Genomic DNA, 13,830 nt, shown 5'->3' with positions numbered 1-13,830 from the left:
TCTTCATTATGTATGTGTTCCATTTCTGTTGATTAAGTGACAGTGGTAAAAAGAGTTTCCCTTTCTGTGGCCCTCACAAGATACTACGGTTTGGATCTCAGAGGTGCAGAGGCACAAGTGCTGCAGGCCTGGTCCCTGGGGAACAGGGAGCTGGGGCTCTAGGAATGTGACTGGGTCCTAGGGTTCTGACCTCAGTGGATGGATCCATCAGTAAGTTCCTGACTGAATGGACTGCTGGGAGAGGGTGGGAACTGTAGGGTACAGCCTGTTTGGAGGAAAAGGGTCCCTGGAGCGGGGATGTAGCTTGTCCCTGGGCACTCCTCTCTTTCTCTCTCTTCCCTTCTTCCTTTCTGTCTGTTCTCCCTGAGGAACAGAGCGGTGTTGCTCCAGCACATTCCCTGCCACACCTTGTCCCAGGCCCAGAACCAATGGAGCCAAGCAGCCATGGAACAAGCCCTCTGAATCTGGCATCCAGAGGAACCCTTTCCTCCTTGAAGCTGTTTTCCTCATGGTGATGAAAGGCTAACAAGGATGATAAACATTTGAATAAGGAACATTTCCCTGGACCCCTTTCCTTGAGGCTTATTCCTTTTTAGTCACAAGAAATGTCTTTTGTACCTAAGCCTCAAATGGACTTCAAGAAAGAGAGAGTGCATCAGTGTGGGCAGAGCAGAGGCTGTGTCTGTCTTGGGGCCCCTCTCTCACAGCACCTAGCAGGCCCTGCTGGTGCCAGTTGCCCATGTAGCTGCTGGAGTGAGGTGGAGCGGTCTCCCGCAGGCAGGGAACCTGTGAGTATGGAGTGAGGCTCCCCAGCCTCTGCTCTTCCTCTGGAGGACTTGTTCCCTTTTGGCCACCTGCCTGCCTGCTGGTTACATGAAAAAAGGCCCTGTGGAGGAACCCTGTGCTTCTTGAGTGACCACTGAGCATGAGTGAAATGAGGACCCAGGGTTTAGATTCCCCCAAGCTGACCCAGGCTTTGGACCTTTGTGAAATCCATCCTTCACCATTGCATTGGTTGGTCAGCTTTGAATTACTAGGTTGAAACACCTAGGGCAGCTAACTTTATAAATAGAAAAAGGTGCCTTACCTCACCTTTGGAAAGTTCAGAGGCCAAGATGGGGGCTTTGTTTGGCGTTTTGTGAAAGCAGTGGGTGGCAGCACATGGTGGTGAGAGTGTGTAGCAGCAAAAGGCCACATCTTAAACGGGACCAGAATGCAGGAGAGAGGGCAGAAGTAGACTCAGGCTTTTATAGGAGTCTACCCAGCAAGGCAGCACCCTGGGACCTCACTCTTGCTTGGAGGGGCTACTACCTCCGCTAGGGACGGCCTGATGACTGGGCCTCCAACATGTGGACCTTAGAGGAACAGTCAGCTGCCAAACCTTCATGCCAGTTGCTAAGGATCCACTGAGGGCCTCAGCACATGGGTGGATTTCCCATTCATATTCATGTGCACAGCTCTGTTGAGGCTTTATTTGCATACAGTGCAACTCAGCCATGGAAAAATGCATGCCAGCAGCTTTTAATATTCATGGAGTTTGCAACCATCACCACCATTGTAATTATAGAGCCTTTCCATCACTCCCCAGACCATCACTGCTCACCCCCTTTGAATTCCTACAGCCTTTGGCAACCAAGGAATCTACTTCCTGCCTCTAAGAACTTGTCTATTCTGGACATTTCATAAAAATAGAAACCAACTACTATATATCAGGACCAGGATTTAACTAAATTGTCTCATCCCCAATTTGGGGTCTTCCACTTCTATGATTGAATTTTTATTCATTGCCATGGCTTTTTCACCTGGTAGAAATTCATCTGTGAAAACTGCTTCTTTTTGGAGACTTCGGTGATGTCCCTCATTACCTCGTCTGAGTGCTGGGGATCTGAGAAGCCAACTTTGACTTCCTCCCTGGTCAGAGCCAGGCTTTGGCGTGGCTGCACACCCAGGACAGTTGGAAGTTTAGGAAGAAGAGTACTGGCTTCCTCTGTGCTTGCATCCAAGTTAGATCACTGCATCTTCCTTGTGACCCAGCATCCTGATTCAGCCTTGAGCTCAGAGAGCCACATATTTAGGGTGACCTGGCCTGCCTTTTTGCTTCCCTGCATGTTGCTGAACCCCATGGCTTCACCTTCTCCAGAGAGGGCCTTTGATGTCCTCCACTCACCTGGATGAACACTGTTCCTTACTGGAGGGGCATGGTGACAAACAATGACTGCTTGGCTGACTCACAGTTCCCAGGGGATGGCCCTGGCCATTCAGAGTCACACCCACCTCCACACACTTGGCATTTGACAGTGTCCTAGAACTCACTGTGGCCACTGTACCTGCTCCAGGTTTAGATTTCTTCTTTAGCCTCTGAGCCCAGTGTCATACAGAACCTGGTATGAAAGTCTCTGAGTGAGAGGACACTGGGTTGTTTCTACCATGTAGCTCTCATTGGCTTAATGAGTAACAGTGTATTCTGTTTACACTAGTTGCAAGTGACAATAAGCAGGTCACTGATAAAATGAGCATTTTCATTTCTGATCAGTGATCTCAGAAATGCAAGTTAATCACTTCAGAGAAGACAGTAGACCTGTCCATGTCTCGCTGGGTATTCAGAGTCAATTCATCCCCTCTCCTCCTGACTTCTCTGGGCCAGTCGACTGGGGGCCCTGTGGGGCCACACAGTGTGTGTATTAGCCTGTGAAGTGCCATAACCTGACAGGCAGCTCGGGCCAGGTGCATCTTGTCTATGTGGTTCTGATGACCCACATGGGCTTGCTTGGCTGCAGCAGCTGTGTGCTAAGCCCTGATAGGGTGGGCTGGGTTGTGGAATGAGTTGCCTCTTGGACCTTCCTGCCTTCTGGTCAGGTGTATGTGACTGTCATTCTTGAAAAAGCTCTTCCCTGTGTGCCAGATGTCACTGGGGAGGATGGAGGTGCTTCCTGGATGAGGAGGCTAGAATGGGGCCTTAATACCTAAGGCAAAGATTTGAAAAGGGCTTTGTGGTCAACTGGCTCTGGTTCCAGACTCCACTCTCCTCAGAATTGTGTGACCCTAGGCATGCTGTTTAAGCCTTTTAAATGAGAAAAAGAACTTCACAGTTCCTGGCTGGCATATTACTCTTAGGTTGAATCTAGGAAAACAATAAAAAGGAGGAAGGGCACTTCTATTTGGGAGGCAGTGGAAGAGGAGGGAGGCAGTCCACAGGTAAAGGTAAATGGATTCTTCAGGTTTTTTGTGGAATGGCCCCTGCATTGTGTTCTCTCAGTGGTGGGACTCAGCCTCTCTTGAGAGGTGGCAGCTAGCCTGCTGTCTGACCAGCTGAGTAATGTTGCTTTTTACCTGGGGTTCTGGTTTAGGTCTAAAATGCCCCATAAAAGTCTTGTATGTCCAGAGGTGGGTGTTTGGGGCCATGACTAGGTGATACGATGTTGTGCTCAGTACTGGCTGACTGTGCTGTTGGAATGTGGGGCCTGCCAGGAGAGGTAGGTCTCTAGGGTATGACCTGGAAATGATGTTCGTGTCCCAGCTCTTCTTTCCTCTGTTTCCTGACCAGTACATGGTGTGAGCAATTTCCCTCACACCAGGTCCTTCTACCATGCTCTTTGTGCCTTGGAGCCTGTCACCATGAATTGAACTCACTGAAACCATGAGCCCAGGTAAAGCTCTCCTTTGTTAAACTGCAGTGACTGGAGCAGACTAATATACCTGGGTGTGTCTATCACTCTTGGCTCATATAGAGTCGCTGTGCCTGGCTAACTGTATCTTTCATGTCTAGGAGTGCCCCCACACCTGTGCATTGCTGCCCTGCTGTTGGAACGCTGCACAACACCAACACACTCGAGGCTTTCAAGACTGCAGACAAGAAACTACTTCTGGAACAGGCAGCAGACGAGGTTAGCCAGGCAGCCCACATGTGTCTACTCCATTTCCCAGTGTCTTGGCAGTGTGCTATTTCTGATAAGGAGCCTGGATCTGTTGTGAAAAACAAGTATTTGTAGGTTTCTCTTTATTTCTCCAAAGAGAATGTGCCCTTCTCTCTTCTGTCTTTCCAGAGATCAGAAAAAACCCAGGCTCTGTGCTGGAGACAAGCTGGAGATGCATGTGAATGGAAAGGAGGTTTACTGTCTAACCTCACTGAGCACTTTGCAGCAGCTTGGCCTCTCTTATAGGTTATAGCCCTGTGACTGCTGGTGAGAGAGTTTTGGTGCCCTGTGCCCAGAGGGGTTTGGCAACCCTGTGTAGCACAGTGTCACAGAAGCTATGCATATGGTCTCTCCAGCATCTCTGGAGCTGATCTAATCTACTCCAGCTGACCTGAATGCTTCCTGTAGCTTGGTCCCCATAGGCCTTTCTGATCTGTTGGGGCATGTGTGTGTGTGTGTGTGTGCAGGGTCTCACTACGCAGCTTGGACTCATAGTGATCCACCTGTTTTCAGCCTCCCCAGCACTGGGATTACAGGTGCATGGCACCACACTTGGACTCAATTGCCAGTTCAGTGCTCCTGGGGATAGGGCTGGCATGTCATGTGGTGTCAGGGATTAAGCCCTGGCCCCTGTGCTTGCCTAAACAGGTGCTTAGTCTGCTGAGCTATCTCGCCAGTCCTTGATCTGTTGTTCTTATCCTTGCATTCTCTGATGCAGTCACAGTAGTTATGTAGAACTCCACCACCTGTCTTACTTGCTTCGTTGTGCTGAGACAAAGTACCTGACACAGCTTAAAGGAGGAGAGGTTTATTTGGCTCACAGTTTGTAGAGATTTCAGTCCATGGTGTTCTCTCTTCCTGGTGTGTCTTCCCTGTTCTTCTTCACCTCTGAGTTAATGAGATTAAAATTGGAGTAGGGAGGAAGAAGGACAGTTCATCCAGTCCCCATTAACCACTTAGTACAGAGGCCGGGGAGCCTGCCTTAAAACAAATGAAGCAGCTCACAGTGTGGAGACCTGAAACAGAAAGGGAAAGAGGGAGGAAGCAGGAAATGAGCCATTTCTGGCCACACCCCCAGTGACCCACTTCTTTGCCTCCCAACATCAGTTACCTATAAACTCAGCAGTAGACCTATGTACTGGTGAGTATCATGCCTTTGTGATGCAATCCTCTCCCCAAGGTCCCTCCCATGAGCACAAGAGGCTTGTGGGACCTCTGAACAGAACCGTAATACCTCCCTCAGGTTGTTGCTTTCTCCTTGGGACATGGTGTTCTCTTTTTCTGGTGTGTCTTTCCTGTTCTTCTTCACATCTGAATTAATGAGATTAAAATTGGAGTAAGAAGGAAGGAGAAGGACAGTTCATCTCATTCCCCATTAACCACTTAGTACAGAGGCCGTGGAGCCTGCCTTAAAACAAATGCCACCTTGTACATTCTGGATTGCAGTATGCTGGTAATGCCATTGTGTCTGCTAGTGTGACTGTTCCTCAGGAAAGTAAAACCAGAACTCCTGTAGGTACAGCCATCCCACTGCCTGGCGCACATCTAGAGGAGGTGATCAGTGTTGGGAGAGATACCCCATACCGTGTTCACGGCCATGCTGTTCACAACAGCAAAGACATGGGGTCAGCCCAGGTGTCCATCGATGGATGAATGGATAAAGTAAAAGTGCTCTTACACCCAGTGGAATATTATTCAACCCAAAAAAGGATGGAATCCTTTGCAGCAGTGGAAGACATAGTATAAATGGAATAAGCCAGGCACTGAAAGACAAGTGTTGCCTGTTCTCATTCATCTGTGGAAGCTAGAAAAATCGGTCTCAGAGAAGTGGAGAATAGTTGTGGTTGCCAGAAGTGGGAAGGGGAGGTGGGAGAGGCTAGAGACATGATGGATAACACAGACCCAAGCTCAGAGATAGGAAGAATGAGTTCTAGTATCCTGTAGCACAGTGTGGTAACTAGTGTACAATAATTCATTGCATATCTCAAACTAGCTAGAGAGGAATTGGAAGAGATGCTAATTACCCTGATATGATCCTTATACATTGTATGGATGTATTGAATTATCACATTGTACTCCATAAATGTGTATAATTATGTGTCATTTATCAAGATTTCTGTAAGTACCATACTGAATTAATAGTGTTACCAAATGTAGGAGAACAACAAGAAGCCTGTTTAGATAGCTACAAAGATCTCAAGGCAGACTCCTCTCTTGCTCCTGCAGTAGACACAGCTCATGGCCCAGCCTGCCCATGGCCTACCTGGCTCTGGGCCTCCTGCTTTGTCTACAGACCTAAAGGGAGACTCTGGAGAGTTGGGTCAGATCTTAATCCATGGTGGGGAGAAGCAAGTTGCCCACCCCAGGACTCCTTCCCTGGGGGAAGCTCAGGCCTTTCCTGCAGCTCCCCCACCCCACAGGCCGCGCTTTCTGGGCCCAGCCCTCCCAGAGCACAATGTCAGGAGCAGGGACTTCCTTCTCTCTGCTTCCTTCTCAAGCATCTGTGCTCAGGAAATGGTTCTTTTATGGCACAACTTAGCAACATAGAGTGTGGCAACAAATCTTAGTGATAAAACCTCTTGAGCTCTACAGCTCCTGCCTTAGACTAGCTTCTTGTCCAGGCCCAGCACTTGCCAAGTATATATAAACTTGCATTTTATTCTCCTTCTTCTCTCAGGGCAAGAAAATCTTAAGTAAGCCTTTAAGAAATCACCTCCATGTAGCTGGGATCCCTACTGGAACCCCTCCTGAGTTCTGTGCCCCTCTCCCAGCTAGGTCGGAGGTTCTTCCTGAGAATCCTATCCACTTCCACAGTAGCAGGCCTGAACCTGTACGTGCAGGCCTGGTCTGTCCCTGGACTTGGTGCTTCTTGCAGGTAGGGACTCTGCTGCTCACTTCTGCAACCCTGCTGTGATGGGTACTGTGTGGAGGAAGGAGGTGATAAGCACGAAGGCAGGAGAGTGGCTTGAGGCCTGTAGGGAGGCTGTGCAGGGCTCCTTTGGGACTCAGGCAATGGGGAGCTGGCTGGCAGAGGAACAGTGCCAGTGGTGGTGCGGTACAGACAGTGCCAACCTGGAAGAGTAGGACCACAGTGTTCCTCAGGTCCACGCTTTCCCAGGCAGTGAGATGCCCAAAGATGCCCACAACTTGACTTGATGCTTTTTTTGTTCTGGCAGATCTGGGAGTCCATCAAGTCAGGTGCTGCTCTTGAAAACCCTGTGCTTCTCAACAAGTTCTTGCTCCTGACATTTGCAGTAAGTAATAGGTGTCCTGTTACATGGAAACTGGTGAGGTCCCCTGTGGACTGGCAGCAGGACAGTAGGACAGTGTGTTCTCTTCCCTCCAGAACTCTTCCCTCACATTATTCTTGGTAGCTGTTATAAAATAGCTTCTTTGATGAGTGGCCAGATAGTGATGGTACCTGCTAATAGTGCAAAATTAATTCATCTCTCCTGATCAGACTGACAGTAGCATGGTTTCTATGACACAGGCAGCCAGCTCCTGTTTCTCAGGATATTATAAAGTTGGGCTGAAGTCTTTGTTAAGTACACTCCTGCAAGGTGCAGTTGCTAGACCCATTGTGTTGACCAGCTGTCTGTCACTGTGGAAAAAACCTAAAGTAACTTGACTCCTGAGGAGGAAAGGCTTATTTGGCTTATGGCTGCAGAGGTTTCAGTCCATAGCATTTGGCCCCACTGCCTTCTAACAGTTCAGCACATCGTAGTGTGAGGGGGGACTTCTGGAAAGAGGAGCTGCTTTCCTCATGGCTGCTAGGAAGTGCAGAGAGAGACAGAGACAGGACGGGCTGGGTCCCAGTGTCCAGGGGAGGCCATTCCCCCAGTGACTTCATTTCCTTTCACCCTGGCTCCTAAGGGCTCTCACACCCCTCAATAGCAACACAGTAAGTATACCTGTATATTCCCTTGTCTTATTTCATTATCTTGCACTTCCATTGCAGTGTTGAAGAGGAATTGTGAAACAGAACTTCTTTACTTGTTCCTAATCTTAGTGTGGAAAATTCTAATTCTTACCATTAAGTACAAGGTTAGCTGTATACATTTTTTTGCAGACATTCCTTATCAGGCAAGCACTTATTCCACTGAGCCATCTCCCTGGCCCCAGACATTCTTTATCAAAGGGAAGAAGTTCCTATTTCTAGTTTGCTAGTTTTTTTTTTTTTTTGTTTTCCATAAATGAGTATTCAGTTTTCTTTTGATTTTTACCTTAATTATTTTAACACTGTTATTGGGTGCATACACTTTAAGAATTGTGTCTTTTTGGAGAATTAACCCACTTATCATTATATGGTACCTGAAATTAATATAGAGAATCTCAATTTTGATAAGTGTTCCTATGTGTGTGTGTGTCTCTGTCTCTCTCTCTCTGTCTCTGTCTCTCTCTCTGTCTCTCTCTGTCTCTCTGTCTCTCTCTCTCTCTCTCTTTCACACACACACACACACACACACACACACACACATACATGAGTGCATATGTGCATAGACAATCCCCAGTTGAAGTTCAGCTCAGGATTTCCAGCCTCTTGTTGGCATGAGAGTGTATCCATAGAGCTATTTCATTCTTCACTTTAAGTGTGATAATTTGATAAATTTCACGAGACATAACCTTTGACCATAAGAAGCTTTGGATGACATGATTTTGCCAGTGTAGCCTGACATAAACATTCTAAACACACTGAGGCAGGTGAAGCTCAGCTGTGATGCTTGGTGGATACCATTTTGTTTTTATTTTGTATGGGGTTTTTTTGGTGGAACCAGGGATTGAACTCAGGCCCTTGCGCCTGAATAAGGCAAGCACTTATTTTACTGAACTATCTCCCCAACCCCTTATTTTGTACATTTTAAATAAACATAATGATAATGTTCATCATAGGGATTTGTACCTGGACATGATGTATTTTTTATGCAATGTTTTCAATTCATAGTAGATTTACATGGCTATAATCCCAGCATAAGTCAAAGAATATTTATATACATTTGTGTGTGTGCAAGTGCGTGCATGCATGTGCATCAAACCGCCTTGTCCTTTGAATGTACATTGATGGTAATGTTCTGTCCCATTATGTTGCATGCTTCAGGTATTCCCTGTTGTAGAAAATGGTGCAGTGAGCACTACTAGCCACAGTGATATTTTTCCTGCTTCATTTATTATGTAATGTTAAGTTCTCTGGAGGGCCCCACAGGCGTACTAACATTGGCATGTAAGTATTTTTTCACCACAGTTTTGTACTTAGTTTTTTTGATACCGGTATCAAACTCAGGACCTTGCACTTGCCAGGCAGGTACTTATGCAGATGAGCTGAGCTATCTCCCTAGCCCCTTCACCACAGTTTTGTTAGCTTTGGATGTTAAGCCTTTTTCATACATTATTATTATAGTCGTAGGTCTTATTTTTCTTTTTAATTTTTTTTTTTTTTAAATCTGTATTAGGTGCAGGGTCTTGGTATGCAGCTCAGACTCTTAGTGATCCTCTTGTCTCAGCCTCCCCAGTGCTGGGATCACAGGCATGTGCCACCATACCTAATTTTGGTGGCTGGCACTGTGCACCTGGTGTTCTGGAGCCAGCATGACATGTAGTACTGAGGATCAAAACCAGGTACTTGTACTTGCCAGGCAGGTGTTTAGACTACTGAGCTGTCTCCCCAGTCCTTGGTCTTGTCTTTCTTCTGCCCGTGTTGCCCCAGGCCCAGGAGGGTAGACGGAGCTCACCCTGAAGGCCACACCACAGGTTTCTAGGTGCAATTTGACATGGAGCATTTGAGTGTAAATCTGAGGAATTTATTGGTTATCTGCTAGGATAGATTTTGATATTGCTAAAGATTTATGGTTTTGTGAGTTGAACATCAGCCCTCCCCAATTCCACTCTTCGAATTTTTGTTAGTAAAACATAATTGATAGTTTGTGTTTAGTCAGAAAAATAATATTAGATCTTCAAGTTTTAAGCTGTTGCCTAGAGTATACTGGCCTTGTTGCCCTTTTTATAAAGCATTCTTAGTCTGGCTTTACAAAAATTTTAAACTCTCTTTTCAAATCTTCAAGCACAAAGGGCTTTATGTTAAATGTAATTGAGATCCTTTGTGTCCTGAAAAAATTCCTAAGAAATTTGAGCCTTTTGACTTTTGAAGATGACCTGATAAAGCTCCTCAGTGTGGGGTCTTTCACCTTGAATCGTTTAACCTTTTGCTAAAGATCACCTATGACAAATCATTTTAGTACAAAGAAGAGTGAATCCTCTCTGGAGTGCTTTCTCTTTCCTTTTTATGGTTTTTAGGCCTCTAAGGACAAGGTACTCCATTAATTTCAATTTTGCGTTTGTTTTGCCATTATGAAAAGGGAACTTTTTCTGTTAGATCAGTTAGTGGCCAAGTTAGAGATTCGAAACTGCTAGATTTTCTCATCTGGAAATTGTTTATATTAAAAATTGTATTTTAAAAAGTATCAACTGTGATTGTACTTATGTGAAAGAGCCAGAACAGGGAAATCCATGGTGACAGATAGTAAGATTATTGATTGCCACAGGATGGGGAAGAGTGGGGAAAGGGAGCTTTGCTGACAGCTTCAGGATTCTTTGGGATAATGAAAATATACAATTTAACTAATTGAATTTTATGATATGTGAAGATTATGCCGATAGAATAGTCATTTAGCTGGGCATGATGATGCATGCCTGTAGTCCAAATACTTAGTACTCTGAGTTCGTAGATCACTGAAAGTTCAGCCTGAACTATACAGAAAAACCTTGTCTCAAAAAAAAAAAAAAAAGGTTGTTTAACATCCATTCAGTTTTTATTCTTAGCAAGATTGAAGAAGATATGTTAATTATCACAGTCAGTGGACACAGGTTGGTAAGGTGGCTGCCTGTGCCCGTAGAAGGCTGGGTTCCATGGCATGAGTGAGACCCTAATTCAGAGCCAAGAGCCCTCAGCCTACAGTGTGGAGGACAGTGCCCAAATCCTGTCCCTTGCATACTTCCCCTGGGGTAGGAGTGGCTGTACTCGGGAAGATGTCCCCTCTTACGTCATTGATATTTGTTTGTGCTTGACACCTGTGACTCTCAGTCTTTCTGACAGGCTGCTCATGTGGGAAGCACTGCCCAGTGCCCAGGGCTGTGACCTATTCATCTTATCATGAGGGTGTTCCATGTTGTGTTTAAGAATCATCGATTTGGGTTTTGTCAGGAAGTTGTTTAGGACAGTAGTGTTATAGAGTCTGGGCATTTCTAGTCTGAAAAATCTCAATTTGGAAATGCTCCAGAGTCTAAAGCTTTTTGAATAACTTCTCAAAACTAGAAAATTCCATATCTGGCCTCATGTAAGAAGTTGCACTTGAAATGTAAGTGCCCAAAAAATATTATATGAAATCACCTTCAGGGGAGGTGTAAATAAGATGTGAATGAATGTCACTGTAATAGTTGATAAATTGTGTCAATTTGAGGAGTTTAAAAGCTTAACTAAGTAACTCAGCATAGAAGACCCGACCTTACTACTCTGGGATGTTGTTCATTGTGTCGGTTTGGGAGGTTCAGAAGTTTAACTGACTCAGCAAGGAGCCAGGGTCCTCACTTTGTAAACATCCTGATCCTGTGGAAGAGGAGGGCACAGAGATGGTGTGAGTGCTGCACCCACGTGAGGGCAGGTAGCCTGTTTACAATAGAAGAAAGGAAAAGAGGCTTGCTCTTCTCCTTATTTTGTTCTTGTTGCTTTTGCCGTCTTCTGCTGCCTTGAACTGGTGCCCCTCTGCTATGCCACCCTGCCTTGGAACCAGCTGATTACTGACTGAAACCTCCACAAACTGTGAGCTAAATAAACCTTTCCTTCCTTAATTCTGGGTGTTGGGTATTTTGCCTCAGCAATAACTACAAAAAAAGTAACTAAGACAGTTGTGTGTAGATTCATGTGTCCTTTCCACAGTAACCCATGATGCAAATATTCCAAAACCTGAAAAAAATCCAGAATCCAAAGCATCTCTGATCCCAAGCATTCCAAAACGGGCTGTATTAGGGAGGTAGAGGTATATGAGCAACAGTGCTTCCTCAACTGTGTGCATAGTGTGTTTGATTGTGAAGAGGATGGACTGTCAGGCCATGCCTCTGAGGGGGTGTGCTACATTGCTTAGACAGTACTGAGGGAAAAAGCAGCCACTTTGTAAGTAGAGTTTTGCTCCCTTCTGCTTTTTGTTTTTTTGTTCAAGTACTTCATCTTTTTCTTTCTCCTGCTCAACTATTTTTATTAGTGCATATTTATTTCCTTTTTCTTTTCCTAAGGATCAGTTTTCTCTCTGTGAGTGGGATGATTGTAGCTACCCCCAGGGCAGTTGTGTGGTAAAGCATGGCAGTGACAATATCAGTGACTTGGTGTACAATTTCTATCAACAAGTATTGCATAGTAGGTTATGGTTACCATTATATCATCAGTGTGTCAGGTGTCAGGGTATGTGGTGATTAAGGTGGACACTGCATTCTGTCAGTTTCTGCTGGAGATGTGATCATTTAACAAGCTGGATGTATTTTGTATTCATTAGCTTTTATCTCTTAAATGGCTGAGAGGTTACATGAATAGATGCTTGTCAACTTAATCATTGGTGATGTTCTCATGTCCCATGTTGTATTTTTTATTCTAGGATCTAAAGAAGTATCACTTCTACTATTGGTTTTGCTATCCTGCCCTTTGCCTTCCAGAGAGCATACCTCTCATTCAGGAGCCAGTGGCTTTAGATCAAAGGTTTTCACCAAAACAGGTATCAAAACACAAGGTGCTGGACCTGGAGAGCTCTATGGTCTAAGCACCTGCCTGGCAAGCTCAATGACCCAGCTTTAATTCTTGGTACTGCATGGTACACTGCGTAGTGAGACCCTGTACCAAATAAACAAGTAAACAGATAGATAAAAGGTTAAAAAAAAATAAGGTGCAGATAAAATTGGGTGGATGTTCAGTAGTTGTGTTTTATGCCTAAGAGAGACAGATGCACCTCTAAGACATGCACCTGGAAAAAATTCTAGAAAAGCTAAGTGGTATTAGTAGGTGGCACTTTTCTTTATTTGCTACAAAAGGGTTAACATTGGTGATTGGTCATTTACAATCTTGAGATTTAAGGTACCTGTCATTTCATGTCATTTTTTACTAGAAGGATTTATATAATTGTCTAAAAATAACTCCATGCTTTCTGTTTGTAGATCCATGCCCTCGAGCAAGCATATGATGGTCTCTGCCAAACAGAAGGAGTCTCGGCTCTGCCGTACTTCTTAATCAAGTATGAGGATGATGTGGTGCTGGTTTCTCTGCTTAAACACTACAGTGACTTCTTCCAAGGTCAAAGGACAAAGGTCAGAGAGACTTTTGAGTGTCTATTACCTGGTTTTAAAAAGTTCATGTTACCATAGATCACTGGAAAATTGAAACTCAGGTGGATTTTCTCAGCCCCACCAGGGTGTTTTGGAGCTGCCTTTCTTTGTTCTCAAACTTGACAGTTCAGGTGGAGTGATTTCACTAGCTGTGTAAATACATCAGAGCTAAGAAAATAAAGCCCCTGAACCGATAGAGAATGCATCCTTAGCTTGAACCCAGCTTGTCTTTTTTTGTTTGTTTGGTGCTGGGGATCATGCACAAGTCATTGTGAATGCTAAGCAGGCACTTCTTCCACTGCCAGGATGTCTTTTTGAGACAAGTTCTAGATATGTATTCTAGGCTGGCCTCAAAATCACTATATATCCCAGTGTGGCATGGAACTTGAGGCAATCCTCCTGCCCCAGCCTCCTGAGTGCTGGGATTATAGATGTGTGCCATCATGCCTGCTATGAGACACATTGTTTTTAATCATTTACATTAACATTTTACTTTTCAGCATTTTATTTATTTATTTATTTATTTAGACATCAGTTATTTTATTTTAAAGAAAAAAAA

At 44.9% G+C, this 13,830-nt stretch overlaps 1 protein-coding gene across 4 annotated transcripts in view; it reads left to right on the top strand.

The window, feature by feature from the left end:
- The window catches only part of Atg7 (autophagy related 7), a 293,132-nt gene that overhangs the window by 24,476 nt on the left and 254,826 nt on the right, over positions 1 to 13,830 (top strand). For all 4 annotated transcript variants that reach the window (XM_023705916.1, XM_023705915.1, XM_023705914.1 and 1 more), the window contains exons 4-7: positions 3,767 to 3,884; positions 7,091 to 7,168; positions 12,551 to 12,667; positions 13,104 to 13,253. In XM_023705916.1, coding sequence (XP_023561684.1) covers positions 3,767 to 3,884; positions 7,091 to 7,168; positions 12,551 to 12,667; positions 13,104 to 13,253 — 463 coding nt within the window. The remainder of the gene's footprint in view (positions 1 to 3,766; positions 3,885 to 7,090; positions 7,169 to 12,550; positions 12,668 to 13,103; positions 13,254 to 13,830) is intronic.

Source organism: Octodon degus, unplaced genomic scaffold, assembly GCF_000260255.1.
Source record: "Octodon degus isolate 3935 unplaced genomic scaffold, OctDeg1.0 scaffold00233, whole genome shotgun sequence".
Taxonomy (NCBI): domain Eukaryota; kingdom Metazoa; phylum Chordata; class Mammalia; order Rodentia; family Octodontidae; genus Octodon; species Octodon degus.
Note: the sequence above shows the minus strand (reverse complement) of the source record. Positions and strands in the feature narration are given on the sequence as shown.